General features: G+C 39.1%; 1 protein-coding gene across 3 annotated transcripts in view; it reads right to left on the minus strand.

Annotated features, from left to right (window-relative positions):
* The window catches only part of KDM3B (lysine demethylase 3B), a 76,183-nt gene that overhangs the window by 8,726 nt on the left and 51,513 nt on the right, over positions 1–15,944 (minus strand). For all 3 annotated transcript variants that reach the window (XM_079143935.1, XM_079143936.1, XM_079143934.1), the window contains 9 exons: positions 13,069–13,176; positions 11,240–11,367; positions 9,869–10,148; positions 8,711–8,967; positions 4,537–4,803; positions 3,618–3,789; positions 3,113–3,203; positions 2,839–2,969; positions 1,674–1,793 (listed from right to left, as the gene is read on the minus strand). In XM_079143935.1, coding sequence (XP_079000061.1) covers positions 1,674–1,793; positions 2,839–2,969; positions 3,113–3,203; positions 3,618–3,789; positions 4,537–4,803; positions 8,711–8,967; positions 9,869–10,148; positions 11,240–11,367; positions 13,069–13,176 — 1,554 coding nt within the window. The remainder of the gene's footprint in view (positions 1–1,673; positions 1,794–2,838; positions 2,970–3,112; positions 3,204–3,617; positions 3,790–4,536; positions 4,804–8,710; positions 8,968–9,868; positions 10,149–11,239; positions 11,368–13,068; positions 13,177–15,944) is intronic.

A 15,944-nucleotide genomic window follows, 5' to 3' on the forward strand; every position in this document is an offset into this window, starting at 1 on the left:
GCACATGCCTGTAATTTAGTAACTCTGGAGGTTTGAGTTAGGAGGATCTCAAGTTTAAGACCAGTCTTAGCAACTTAGTAAAACCCTATCTCAAAGATGAAAACATAAAGTTGGACAGTGGCATACGCCTGTACCATGCCTGTACTCCCAGCAGCTCAGGAGGCTGAGGCAGGAGGATCATGACTTCAAAGCCAGCCTCAGCAATTTAGTGAGGCCCTAAGCAACTCAGTGGGACCCTGTCTCTAAATAAAATACAGAACAGGGTTGGGGATGTGGTTCAGTGGTAAAGTGCCCCTGAGTTCAATCCCCAGTATCCCTTTCCCCACCAAAAGAAAGATCAAAATTCAAATTGGTCTAAGCTCCCCACACACAGGAAGACTAACTCTAAACCTTTCTTACTTAATAGAGACTCATATTTTTGGTAGCATAGTTCTTTTATTGTAGTCCCTGGGCTCAAACCCAGAGCCTCATGTATACCAGTTCTACAGCTGACATCCACAGCCTGTAGTAGTTTCTTTTTCAAAAAAAAATTTGTACGAGTTTGTGTTTATTTTTAGTGGTGCTGGGGATTGAATCTAGGGACTTGCACATGCTAAGCAAGAATTCTATCACTGAACTATATTCCCAGCCCTTGTGGTAGTTTCTTTAAAACATGTTTCTTGCTCAAACTGAATAAATATTGCTTATGTTTAACTTGTGGGTTATTTCCTACTGCAAGTAGGGGGAGTCTATATATTTTTGCAAGACCACCTGAAACTCTAGGATTTTGCTGACTTAAGTCTATAAAGCTTCTCTGTCAAGTTAACAGAGTTGGCTTCTAATGCTTGTCTATTATAATCCACAAAAACCCACAACATATGGAAGGGTCTACAGGTATGCAGCATCAAATACAAATGTATAGTAAGAAATGCCAAAGTACAAAATACTGATATTCCTAAACCTTAACATTTTATTTTTCAAAACTTCTCATTTTTCTGAAACTTCCACAATGAACATTTTTTTTTTTTTTTTTTTTTGTACCAGGGATTGAACTCAAGGGTGCTCAACCACTGAGCCATATAACCCACCCCCCACTTTTATTTGTTAGAGACAGGGACTCACTAAGTTGCTGAGGCTGGTCTTGAACTTGCCATCCTCCTGCTGCAGCCTCTGGAGCCACTGGGATTACAGGCATGTGCCACTGCACCCAGCAATGTACATTAATTTTAACACTGAGATTTGAACTGCTGTCTAAGGTATCCTGCCCATCTGGCCATTATTACAATGGGGACCACACCTCACTTTTTAGTGTCTTGAGATAAACATTTAGACAGCATAAGAGATGGCAAGGAGGACAAATACAGCAAAGTATCACTTTAATGCTACACTACACAGCTGATCTGGCTGATGGCCAAGTAGATAGGTTTGTCCTTTCTTTGTTCCTCTTGGGAGGCTACTTCCTAGTCAAAGAAATACAAGTAGCACTCTTCTCTGCTAGAACAACTCTTCCTCTAGCAACATCCACTAGGCACCTACTATATATCAGGCCTGGTAAAAACTTAAGAAAAAGTCACTGAGGGAATAAAAAGAGAAAGAAAAAAGAAAAAGACACTGTTCCTGACTGAGGAGGAAAATGCTCAATTCTACTGGAAGTCAAGCCTCATCACCTGAAGCAGTTTTTCTAGAAAACATACCTTCATCATGAGCACCCTCCCCGATGGGGATTCCAACATACACCATCACATTAACGGCATCAGATACATCTAAGTGAAGATTTGTTGTGCCAACTCTTCTATCTTCTGCAGTTATCAAGCCTAAAGAGTTAAGGAAAATATGCAAGGTGAAGGGAAAATATTCTGAAGAATTCACAGAGAGCCTAAAATGAAAATATACTCGAGGACATTCTTAAATGAGTGTACTGGAGTGTAGTATGTCTGCTCTGTTTATCAAGAAATCAGAGGCTAGGGCTGTATTTCAGTGGTAGAGCACTTTTCTAGTAAGCCTGATTCCCTGGATTTGATACCCAGCACCGCAAGCAAGCAAACAAACAAAAAATAATCATTCTTCTCATCTCTCTTATACCATCTGAGATTGATTTCTAGGGCTGAGGTTGTGGCTCAGTGGTACAGTGCTTGCCTAGTATGTGGGAGGCATTGGGTTCAATCCTTAGTACCACATAAAAATAAATAAAATAAAGGTATTGTGTCAGTCTACAACTAAAAAATAAATAAATAAATAAAAGATTGATTTCTAGCACAGGTGACACTATCATTAGCTTTAGACATGGAACTAATCCACTCCCTGAAAATGGTACCTCCTTTAAAAGCAAAATAGGTGTGGGCATTAGGGACATTCAGATAAAGCTCAACTTACACGGCAATTTAGGTCATTTCTACACAAAGGTAATTTCTATACTTTACAAAGTACTAGCTAGGTGGCATGGTATCTGTTTTTTTTTTTTTTTTTTTTCATTTTGCAGTGTTGGAATTGAACCTGGGGCTTTGCTCATGCTAGGTACACACTCTACCACCGAGTCACATCTCTAGCCTTTGGTATTCAGCCTTTTTTGCCGCTATTTTATCAAGTCTTTTAAAACTAAGACTATGTCTCCTTGAGTAGAATTTTTGAGAGGAAATGATCTAATTCTTGGAAACATACAAGCTTACAGACTGGGCCCATATACATGTTACACAAATCAGTATGACAAAGCAAACATATTCAAAATCATCCTGGACACCTTAACTTCTATAATACCTGTCATTTGCCCTCAATCATCTTTACCCGTGACCCTGGTCAAAGATCTTCTGTAAGTGAAATGAGCAATCCCCAAAAGGGGCAATTCTGGTCTCTCCCTCATACCATAGGCGTTGTACATCTTGGGTCCCAGATCAGGCCTTACAAAGTAGCTGGGCAGCCGAGAGGCCAGATTGAGCCTGCCATCTCGTTTGGTATATTCTGGCAGAGGAAGGTTCTCCATCAGATCTTCAAACCTACAAAAGGGCAGGAAAGACTTAGCTGTTAAAGGGCAAGAAAGCAAAGAGGCAAAATTCACTTCTCTGGGATTATCTGTGATTATTCAGTGATGGCTTTGCCCAGACACTACTCTCAGAAAATGGCACCAGACATCACTAACCTTGTTGGCATCATGTCCCGAAAATCTTCCCCAGGAGGCCAATCCTTGAGTTTGAGCACCATTGGCTGCCCATCTTCTGATCTTAGTCGTTCTGGAAGACAGATAGTATTCTCACAAACATCTGCAGGGTTGACTGCTGCTCATTTTTCCAGTGACTACGTACAAGATAAACCATTCTTATTTCAGACTTGTAAACCCAGTCCACATAATGGACTAGGTTAGGTGGGCTTTGTTTTCCTTACATACTTGCCACATTTCTAAATTTCATAGAATTCTATCTGGTTTCCTCTGAGCAAAAATGTTTCACATACCCTATAATATTACAGGTTAAAGCCTGGCCTGTTTTGGGAAGCCATAGGATTACCATGCAAGCTAAATGTTCAGCACCAGATAGAAGGTTCCTCCTGCCAAGAGGATACAATCTGTTATTGCAGGAACTTAGCTGGGCATGTAGATGCTTACTTCCCACTCCACCATTAGTCAACTTGATATCAAAGCTACTTACTGCATATTATCTCAAAGCCATCCCAGAAATCCCGAACTTTCACATCAGAAATTATAGCACAGTTCCTGCAGTTCACCAAATCCACATCCTGGTCTCCAAATTCCTGGCTAAAAGCTTCTGGCTTCCAGAGTTCAGACTTGAGCTTTTTATGTACTCCTGAAACCAGCACTGGCTGTGGAAACAAAAATACAATCAGGGCTATTTAGGAAATACCATTAGCTCCATGGCTAAAGGGTCAAACAGGAGGGTTTCTGGGGGAGAGCTCTTCTCCACAAAACTCTATTGTTCCTTTACAGTTTTAAGATTTATGGATTTTAACACATCAGCTAAAGTGAATGGAAATGCTTCTACTTCATTATTATACTGGATTCTCACCCTGGGAGGCATGCCACAGAAATAATTTCTGTTGTTCGGGTATCTACCCACTACTTTGAGATAAGCAGACAAATTCAACTTTGAGAACACTTCCTCAAATTATAAGTGAAAAACTATCTAGACAATTCCCTAATATCCTCCTTGCTTAAGCAGTTGCTAAAGTATAAAAATCACAACTTATGGGAGCTTCAAACACTTACCTAGAAAAGTACCACTCTTTTCTACCCATTCCTTCACCCTACCCAATAACACATTTAAGGATTTTCCCCCTAAGATATTATCAATTCCAGTTCAACACCTAACAGTAATTTCAGCTGCCCTTTTAAGAACACAGAGTTGTACAGCTTAGAAATAAAATGATACTTAATGTATTTTTTTTCCAGAAATTCCCTTAATTTTAAAAATTCAAGATAACTTCAAAGTAGCAAGGATATCAAAAATACACTTATTATGTCTAAATCTCTCTGGTGAAAGCTCTCCCCCAGAAGCCTGGAATTATCCTGTTAGCTATGGCAGGCAGGCAGATAGCTCTGTTCTTACTTACCTGGCCTTGCTTCCAACACTCTCGGAAGATTTTCCAATTGTTTTTGTTGCTGGGGTCATGAAGACACAGAAGCCTCCCATCACAGAGCCAGGAGTGTGAAGTATGGGGGTCTAGCACATTTAACCCCATCACCATCTCCTTCACTTCCTTTTGGGTATCAGTCAAGTTGCATGCCCGCTTTGAAGCATCTGAGGTTTTCTTATTTTCTACCACTGAGGCAATGATGTGGTCAAGAAAGTTGGGTAGACTGGCCTTGTTTTTTACTCCCTGCCAAATACAGGTAAGCTTGACTGAGATGCCATGAGAAATGCACTCAAAAAACCATATCACAGTTGCCATTTCCAAGTTCTTACCTATCTCATTAAATTTCATAGTTATCAGAGTATCTTACACAATTGGAGGAAGAACAAAAAGTTGATAATTTTAGTACCTTAGATTCCTCTACCTTTCATATTTTGCCTTGCATTTATGAAAGAAAAGTACATAAGGATCCGTGTGCCTCAAGAGACTTAATGACCTAAGAAATACCTTTGGCATTCAGGTTTGTGTTAAGCATAGGTGTGCAGACTGCAGAGTTCACAAAATAATATAATTGATTGAAAAAGATTATTTAGTTTGGGGGTTTTCAAATTTTTTTCTGGCCAGCAGAGATACTTCACCTAAGTGACTGAAGAGACCTATCATGCATTTCTTATCTGTTTCAGCTGATAGCACAACATAGGCCCACAGATGAAAGTGACATTCCTAACATCACAGAACGGAAGTGGGGGTAGATTTTGTAAACTTGATAATCCTGCACCCAAAGTATTACTAATCATTATCTCTATCAAAAGCATGTAACTGCTTTGGGGTTGTGGCTCAGTGGTAGAACACTTGCCTAGCATGTGTGAGGCACTGGGGTTCAATTCTCAGTACTGCATATGAATAAATAAATAAAGGTCCATCAACAACTAATAAAAATATTTTTTAAAAAAAGCATGTAACCATGTAATATCCTGGAAAAATTAAAAAGGAAAACAACTGAGAATATGAACAAATACAAATAAAAAAGGGTAACTATTGCCAGGCATGGTGGCGCAGGGCTGTAATCCCAGTAATTCAGGAAGCTAAGGCAGGAGGATCTCAAGTTAGAGGCTGGCCTGAGCAACTCAGGCAGACCCTGTTTCAAAATGAAAAAAATTTGGGGCCGGGGTTGTAGTTCAGTGGCAGGTTGCTTGCCTAGCATGTGTGAGGCACTGGGTTTGATTCTCAGCACCGCATGTAAGTAAATAAAATAAAGGTCCACTGACAACTAAAAAAAATTTTTTTAAAAAGGGCTGGAGAGAGAGTTCAGTGCTAAAACACCTCTGGGTCCAATCCCCAATATGGGTATGGAGTATGGGGATTAGGGGGAATAATAGATTTTTTTTTTTTAAAGTTATTTATGTAGAAGAGAAGCAACCCAGTTGTCTAGTTGCAATCACCTGCAGTTCATCAAATTTCAGCCACTAATCATAAAATAGAACGAGAAACATATTTAAATACTTGTTTGAAATGACCTGCAAGACATATAAAGTGTGAAAAGCAAGTTGTAGAACATTTGTGTAAATGTGGGGGGACTGTATACATGACAATATTTCTGAAACAACACTCCAGAAACAATGGTGGCAGCTGGGTGCAGTGATGCACACATGTAATCCTAGTGGCTCGGGAGGCTGAGGCAGGAGAATCTCGAGTTCAAAGCCATCCTTAGCAATAGTGAGGCACTAAGTAATTCAGTGAGACCCTGTCTCTAAATAAAATACAAAAAGGGGTGGGGATGTGGCTCAGCGGTTGAGTGCCCCTGAGTTTAATCCCCACCCCCCACAAAAAAAAGAGTGATGTATAAAGAAAGGTTACCGCCCCCACAAAAAAAATAAATAAATGAAAGAAACAATGGTGGCTGGATACAGTGGTACACGTTTGCAATTCCAGCCATAGAGGAGGATCACAAGTTCAAGGTCAGCCTAGGAAACTTATGGAGACTTGTCTCAAAATAAAGGGCTGAGGATATAGCTCAGTGGTTAAATGCCCCTGGGTTCAATCCCCAACACTGAAGAAACAAAAAAGAAAGGTGACCTCTAGAAAGGGAAATGAGTGGCTGGGAAACAAGGGTGCAAAGGAGCCTTATCACTATAACTCTTTTGTATTTTTCAACTTTTTATACTTGTGAATTCATTTATTCAATAAATATTAACTAAACATGACTATGGATCAAATACTGTGGCACTAGGAATATACTAATGAATCAAACAATCAACAGTGCTTTTAGGAGAGGCAAAAGAATAAATAAAACAGTTGGTTAGATGGTAGTTAGTGGTATGAAAACAAGTAGGGAAGACAGTTATGTGTGGAAGATGGGAGTATGATAAACTTTTTTTATTTGGGGGGGTCACAGGGGCAACCACTAAGCTACATTCCCAGTCCTTTTAATTTTTAATTTTGAGACAGGGTCTCACTAAGTTGCTTAGAGCCTCAACAAGTTGCTGAGGCTGACCCTGAACTTGCAATTCTCCTGTCAGCCTCCCAAGCTGCTGGGATTACAGGCGTGCACCACTGTGCTCAGCTAATGCAATAAATTTATTTTTGTGTATGTGGTGATAGGAACTGAACCCAGGGCCTCATACATGTTAGTCAAATCCTCTACCACTGAGCTATACATCTCCACATCTAATGTGATAAACTTTTAAAAAATGATGTATAGCCGGGTGTGGTGGCCCACACCTGTAATCCCAGTGGCTCGGGAGGCTGAGGCAAGAGGATCGAGAGTTCAAAGCCAGCCTGTCAGCAATAGCGAGGCACTAAGCAACTCAGTGAGACCCTGTCTCTAAATAAAATACAAAATAGGGCTGTGGATGTGGCTCAGTGGTCAAGTGCCCCTGAGTTCAATCCCCACCCACCACAAAAAAAAAGAGTGATGTATAAAGAAAGGTTTCTCAAAGGTGACATTTTAGGAGGGAAAAAAGAAGTCTGATGATGAAGCCAGCCAAATGGTTACACAGGAGGAAAATTCTGGGGGGAGGAAACAAGTACAAAGGCCCGACAGAGGAAGTATGCCTGGTTATGTTCAAGAAACAGCAAGTACATGGGTATAGCTGGAGCAGAGTGAACAAGGGGAAGAGGGGTAAAGTCAGAGAAGTGAGAAGAGGCAAGAAAGGGTCAGAGTCTCCTAGTTCATAATAAGAACTCTGTTTAGCTTACGAGAGATATAAGAAGTTCTTAGAGGATTTTAGGTAGAAGGGACATGATTTGACTTACATTCTGTAAAGGGCAGAATCTATTCCTTATAAAATTCTGGTGAGAAATTTACTGCAAAAATTTAGGTCAGAGAGTGTCAGCTCAGGTTAGTAAGGAAGAAGTGGAGTTGATGAGAAACAGGTGGATTTGAATACATTCTGATCAAATTAAGGGATTTACTGATAGATTAGATATGAAATATAAGAGGTGAAGCTGGGCATGGTGGTACATGCCAGTAATTCCAGCGACTCAGGAGGCCAAGGCAAAACAATGGCAAATCCAAAGCCAGCTTCAACAACCTACATGAGTCCTTATGCAACTTACCAAGACTCTGTCTCAAAATTAAAAAATAAAAAATAAAAAGGTCTGGGGATGTAGCTCAGTGGTTAAGTGCTCCTTAGTCACTGGTTAAATCCAGTACCAAAAGAAATATAAGAGAAAAAAGTACCAAATGATTCCAAGATTTTTGGGACAAGCAAATGAAAGGATAGAGATGCTATTAACCAAAAGAGGAATACTAAAGAAGTATAAGTACACTGGCAGAAGATCAAGAGTTCAGTCTTAGATGTGTTAAAGGTTTAAGGATATCTAATAGATATCCAAGACAGTACATTATGAATGTTTTGTCTAGGTTAAAGAAAAAATCAATGTTTGAAAGAAAGTCAGATGGTTCAATGTATTGACTTTTCCACTGATGACTAAAAATTTCAATGTTTCAATTTTACTGACTTCCTAACATGGTACAAAAAGGTTCACAACTTCAAAGTATCTCGAACATCCCAAAACTTAGAGATATGTTGTCAGTTTGACAACATAGAGAATACAAATCACCCACATGACTTCTAACCTAAATATCAGATCTTTGCTGATTCTCTCAAAGAAAAGCAGCAAAGCCTTGAATTGTAGAGAGGACACTTACCGATGAAGATGTAGAGAAGACTGGGGGGAAGGGTATGCCTGTATCCAAGGGGGTTTGAGGAAGCTTTCCAGGCCCGGAGTGAAGGAGGTCTCGAAGGCTGGAGCCTTCAGTTTTGTTGTTGGAGGCAGTGGGACCCAGTAACAGACTGTTAAAAAGCTTTGGAGTCAACGGAGAGACCTTTGCAGTAGAGTTGAACGAGTCCAGGCCAAAGGGTGAATGAGATTCTTTATTGAGCACCGATCTCAGGGACCCTGCTTCTGTAAGAACACAACCAGGAACACCGTTAGGCAAAGTAAGGAACACCCATCAGACAACTGACTCCTAAAAATCAGTCAAGTGGAAGGGGTGAAAGATTCTTTCCCTTCCCCTTACCCGCCAAACTGTGTAAGGTTTGTTGGGACCAAGTTTGACAAGCTGTGAATATTTTGTTCCCATCCTACTCTCATCAGCCTCATTTTCTTTTCTTTTCTTTTTTTTTTTTTGGTGGTGCCAGGAATTGAACCAGGGCCTTGTGCATGCAAAGCAAGCAGTCTACCAACTGAGCTATATCTCCAGCATCAGTCTCATTTTCTAAAACGGTTCTTCAAGGGGTTTTCAGGGGATGAGGATATAGCTCAGTGGTAAAGTGCTTGCATAGCATGCATGAGGTCCTTAGTTCAATCCCTATCACCACCAGGGGGGAGGGGGGGGAAGCTACTCAAGTGGGTCTCTAGAACATGTGTACTGGAATGGAACCCTATGGAATGCCTGTTTAAAATGGAGATTGTTGGTATTACCACAAGAGATTCTGATTTAGTGGATTTGGGTGGAGTGAAGAAACCTTCATTTTTAACAATTTCCAGGTGATTCTCATGACCATTAAAAACTCTTGCTTTAGCTCTCAACATGGGCTATAAAACAGAACCCCTGGGAAGTTCCTTAAAAACTTTGCATCAATTCTGACTAAGGAGGTCTGAGGGCGGGTTCAGACATGTGTCTTTTTAAAAAAGGTCCATTTCTAGAAAGAAATTCAAAGAGATTCCCTCATTTTGTGTGATTAGCCAGAGAAAGCAAGTGGCATGTTTCATTAATGAGTATGGTAATGTTTGAGTCTTAAGAAGCGCAGAAAAACCCACAGGTTCCTTCTACAGGCAGGGCAGAGGTTGGTGTTCATCTCACCTTTTGTTTCTTCTTTAGCCTTCTGAGTTGCTAAATCTGCCAACCAATGCAGGGCAGAGGAGGGAGGAGCTGTGTCAGGGCATGGGGGCCTGATGGCTTTTAGCTCACTATTGCTATTTGATGCTGAACTGTCTGCCTTCAGGGGTTCTTCAGATCTGATGTCAGTGCCCTCAGGTTTGGAAACATGGTCAGTCTCTGGTGCTGTTACTGTTGCAGTTCCTCCTCCACCTGAGAAGGTAGTTTCACTTCCAGAAGAGGCACTAGGGTTTATACTAGGAAGCTAAAGCATGGAAAGTTAAAAGTGCTTGTTAAAAGTGTAAAGAGGTAGGTTTGGGTAGAGAAAATTAAACACAACTAGTAATGGCTGCTGACCCTAAGTAGGTCTGGAAAGAATAATCTGAAACTGTCACGTAAACTGTTATTTTATACATTCTTAAATTCAACATTTATTTATTGAATCCTACTATGTACTAGAAACTATGCTAGGTTCTGTGGAAAATACAACGTAAGACTTAAAGTTTACTATAATCTAAAATAAAGATTTAGCACGCCTGAGGTAATTTTTGCAATGGCCAATTGGTGATTAAAACTCAATCCATAAGTTCTTCTGGGGGTTAAATGAGATAGCATATGGAAATGGCTGAGCATAGTTTGGCACACATAAATGCTTAATCAATGTTATTACTCTATTACATTACTAAGTTTTCCAAATTATTTGCTCTAATATATGAACTCAGTTAAAAATATATCTCCAGATCTCTTAGCATCCATCCCTGAGCCTCTTTATCATCAACCAAACGTTGTATTCCAAGAAAGACTTCAAAGTCTTTTGAAAACAAACAGTAGGTTGGGTGTCCTTTTTAAAAAAAACTGCTTGTTCAAAATAGTCAACATCAAAGCAAAATGACCCCTGTCTCTGAGAGAGCAATGAGAAAATCACTACCTCTCTGGAGGATTATGATTGCTTTGAGGGTAGAACCAATCCAACTCTTCATATTTCTGTTCTCTGTACCTAACATGATTCCATTGATAGGACCATGTACCTTCTCAGGACTGAGAAGACCACAATATTACTAATAACCTTTTCTGTACTCTTCACTCATGGAAAGACCCTGAGGTATATACATCCTGACAAGATACAGAGATTCTCCATGCAATTTATCAACCAATAACTGGGTTAAAGAAGAATGAAAAGAAACTACACTTTAAAATCCCTTTAGTAAATTTTTTTTGGCTCTCTCTATAAAGGTTTCCCCATTCCCCAATCCCTCAGGAATCCTATAAAGGCCTGGCATAACACTGTTAAAAGGGGGGCATTTCCCAGCACTAAACTGAAATTTCACTTAGATATACCCACACATACCACTTTACCTGTGACATCCCATTGGTGACAGCAGGTCTTAACACAGATTTGTTTTGCCGACTAATACAAGGGCAGTTTGCTTTAATTCCCCACTTGCCCCGGGCAGCATGTACCATGTCTCCAATATTGTAAAGAGCTTGGAAAAAATATAATAATAATTAATACTGGAACACATGTATGTGGCACATATTTTGCTAAGAACCTTCTTAATATTATTTCCCTTAATCCTCACATTTTAATGTGTTAACTGTTTTTATCCATAATTTTTGATGATCAAACTGAAACTCAAAGACGCTAGATCATTTGCTCAAGTACATAAAGTTAGCAAAAGGAAGTACTAAGAGACTTCAACCCACATATATCTAGCCCAAAAGTTCTGTGCACACTTAACCTCTATTAAGTATTAACAAGGTGTGAAGAAGTCTAGGGGTAGAATCCTTATTGATCTAAAGTATAAACATTCTGAATTGTACACTATTGCACATTATACTTTTTAAAAAAGGTTAATAAAAAAATAGATCAATGTAAATTTTACATAAGAACATGTTTAACCATGCTAAAGCCAGCAGGGAGCAGACACCCTACCACTGCAACCAAGAAGCCCTTAATTGGAAACAATGGGGATGTCCACCACAGCTTCCTTAAAGTGAAGGAGTAGATATGCAGTAGCTTTTCAAATTCACCAACTTCAATAAATGTATGTTAATGGAAATGTGGAAGCTGGGGAAACAGAACTTCTGGAGAAATCACTGCAGTGTACTGGAATTGTGACACATATATGATCATTTGTTCTTACTATTAAGCTAGCTGCCTTTCTCAAGGATTCAAGGGGTTTGATTACCTTCAGCTGGATTTAAGCCTAAAACCAGAGGTCTTTCTGGAACCCTAGGGACTGGCTTTCTTATTCTAGTCCAGCCAAACATAGGAATGTTAAATGATATCTGGAAACATGATGAGCTCCTATGACCAGAAAGATGGAGCAGAGTGTGCAGTGGCTGCATGCATTATAAATTACATCTAAAGATCCAAGTTATGAGAAATCTGGTTAGGCTTAATTTTTTTTTTTTTTTTAATTTTTTTATTTTGAGAAAGGGTCTCTCTAAGTTGTTAAGGCTGGCCTTGAACTTGCAATTCTCCTGCTTCAGCCTCCTGAGTTGATGGAATTAATGGCATGTGCCAGCAGGCTCAGCTTAGTGAGGATAAAAAACAAAAACAAATAAAACAACAAAAAACCCGTGAACTAAGATACACCATTTCACCAAATTTTATAGTATGTGAATATTTCAATTAAAAACACTTTTTTTCCCCCCAGACAGGAGTGGTGGTGCATGCTGTAATCCTAGCTACTAGGGAGGCTAAGGTAAGAGGATCCAAGTTCAAAGCCATCTGGGACAACTTAGGGAGACACTGTCTCAAAATGAAAAATATAAAAAGGCCTAGGGGTATAGCTCAGTGGTAAAGTGCCCCTGGGTTCAATCTCCAGTGGCACAAAAAACAAAGAAAACCCAAACACCAAAAAAGCAAAAACACCAGGCTGAAGCAGGAGGATTGCAAGTTCAAGACTACACTTAGCAACTCAGCAAGTCCCTGTCTATATAAAATATAGAAAGGGCTGGGGATGTGACTCAGTGGTTAAGTGCCCCTGGGTTCAATCCTTGGTACCAAAACCAAAACAAAACAAACCAACAACAACAACAAAACCCCAACAAACAAAACAACGACAAAAAAAAAACCTCTTTTTTCTTTCTTTCTTTTTTTTTTTTTGCATTGCTGGTAATTGACAACATGCAGGGCCTTGTGCATGCTGGGGTGGGGAGCAGGGAGTGAATTTCCTTACCTGTTCCAGGGATGATCTGTGTGGGCATGAGATTCTCTGGTTCATGTGACTGTCCCTTTGCACACTTTAACCAGGAGAAAACCTCTTCATCACCCATCTCCTCTGTCTCTGAAACAGAAATGAATTTCACTTACTTTATTAGGGTCACAAGATGGATCCCTTTTAGTAAGTTTCAAAAACTTAAAGATCAATTTTGTCATGGCAAAAGAAGGAAAAAAACACCTGCTTTACTCTGATATAATTTCCATATAATAGACCAACAATTTAAAACGTGTACCTCAATGAGTTTCAATTCATTCAGTTGTCTGAACTCTGCCACAATCATGATACAGAACACTTTCATCCTATATCTTTTTTTTTTTTTTTTTTTAGTTGTTGATGGACTTTATTTTATTCATTTATTTACACGTGATGCTGAGAATCGAACCCAGTGCCTCAGATTCCAGGCAAGCACTTTACCACTGAGCCACAACCCCAGTCCATATTTTTTTTTTCAGTATCTTTTTAGATGTTGATAGACCTTTATTTTTATTCATTTATTTGTATGTGGTGCCGAGAATCGAACCCAATGCCTCACCACTGAGCCACACCACAGGCCCCTCATCCTATATCTTGAGCTCTTTGCAGTTAATACTCTTGTTGATCTTGGGCTACTACTGATCCACTTTCTTTTTTTTTTTTTTTTTGCGGTGCTGGGGATTGAACCCAGGGCCCTGTGCTTGCAAGGCAAGTACTCTACCAACTGAGCTATATCCTCAGCCCCTGATCCACTTTCTAATACTGAAGTTTTATATTATTAGAATTTCATATAAATGGAAGCATACAGGATGTAGTCACTTGTGTTGGGTTTTATTCAACAATAATGCTTTTGAGAGTCATCTGTATTGGGTACCATAATCCTTTTTTTTTTTTTTTTGGTGATTGAACCCAAGACCTTGTATATGCTGGGCAAGCACTCTATCACTGAGCTATATCCCTAGGCCTTCATTCTTTTTTAATGGGTTGAGTGGTATTCTAAGGAATGAATGTACAACAACTTGCTTGTCTATTTATCAGTTGGTAGACTTCTGAATTGCTTCCAAGCTATGATGAGTTAAGTGGTTATAGATATTCATGTGCAAGTCTTTGTATGGACATGTTTTCATTTCTTTTGTAAATAACCTGGGAGAGTAATGCTGGATCATATGGTTATTATTATTATTTTTTCTTTGTACTGGGGAATGAACTCAGGGGCACTCGACCACTGAGCCACATCCCTAGCCCTATTTTGTATTTTATTTAGAGACAGGGCCTCACCCTTGCTGAGAGGCTGGCTTTGAACTCTTGATCCTTCTGCTTCAGCCTCCTGAGCTGCTGTGATTACAGGCACATGCAATGTACCTGGCCATATGGTTAAGTTAACTTCATTTGTTCTGTTTTGAGATAGATCTCACTATGTTGCCTAGGTTGACCTTGAACCCATAATACTTCTGCCTCAGGTTTTCTAAGTAGCTGGGATTTGCAGGTATGAGCTACTACTCTGGGGTTGGTCTTTTTTTTTTTTTCCTTTCTTTTCTTTTTTCCTTTTTGTGGTGCTGGGGATTGAACCCAGGGTCTTTGTGTGTGCTAGGCAAGCATTCTACCACCGAGTTATACCACCAGCTCTCTTGATCTTCCTTTTTTGATCTTTTGCTCATTTTAAAACTTGATTGTCTTGTTATTGTGTTGTAGGAGGTCTTTAGGTATTATGGACAAAATTCGTTAGTGAATATGACTGACAAATATTTATTCCCAATCTGTGTGGCTTCTCATTTAATTTTTTTTTATTAAAAATCATAAATTTACATAGGGCAATGTTGTCTGATTCATTCTGTTATTTTTTTTTTCCCTTTCCCCCCAACCCTCCCTCATTTAATTTTCTTAACAGTGTCTTCTGAAGAACAAGTTTTAAAATTTGGTATTAATTTGTTGTCTTTTGCTTGTGCTTTTCATTTCCTATCTGAGAACTATTTATCTGACTCAAGAAAACAAATATTTTCTTTTTTTTTTTAGAAGTTTTATAGCTTAACCACTAAACTTAGGTCTACAGTCCACCTACAGTATTTTGTATATTGATTACTCCAGTATTAGAGTAAATCTTGTAATGAAGTACAAGACAATCCTCCAACTTTTTCTTTTTTGGTTATTCTAGGTCCTTTGCACGTCATATAAATTTTATTTTTAGGCAGTACTGGGTATTGAACCCATGGGTGCTTTACCACCCAGCTACATCCCCAACCCTTTTTATTTTTTGAGATAGGGTCTCTACAAGTTACCCAGGCTGCCCTTGAACTTGTGGTTCTCCTGCCTCAGTCCCCTGAGTCCCGGGGATTATAGGTGTGTGCTACCATGCCTGAAGGCATCACTTAAATTTATTTATTTATATGTCATTTTAATTTTTTCCATATTTTTATTGGTACATTATAATTATACAGAATGGTAGGATTCATTGTTACATATTTGTACATACACACAATATAATTTGGTCAGTATCATTCCCCATCACATTAATTTTAGAACCAGCTTGACAATTTCTACAGAAACACCCACTGGGTTTTTGATTTTGAATTACTTTCAATCAACATCACTTTAGAAGAACTGACATCTTTGTATTCAATCTTCTGTATGTGAATATCGTACCTCTCTCCATTTACTTAGGTATTCTGTCTTGTATGGATATTCTACATTTATCCCTAAGGTTTTTTTTTTTTTTTTTTTTTTTTTTTGATGGTGCTGGAGATGGAATCCACACAAGCATTCTACTACTCAGCCATGACCCCAGCCCCATTTCATGTTCATTTTTTTTTTTTTTTTTTTTGGTACTGGGGCTTGAACTCAGAGATTAACTGAGCCACATT

This window comes from Sciurus vulgaris, assembly GCF_902686455.1.
Source record: "Sciurus vulgaris genome assembly, chromosome: 6".
In the NCBI taxonomy this organism is placed as follows: Eukaryota; Metazoa; Chordata; class Mammalia; order Rodentia; family Sciuridae; genus Sciurus; species Sciurus vulgaris.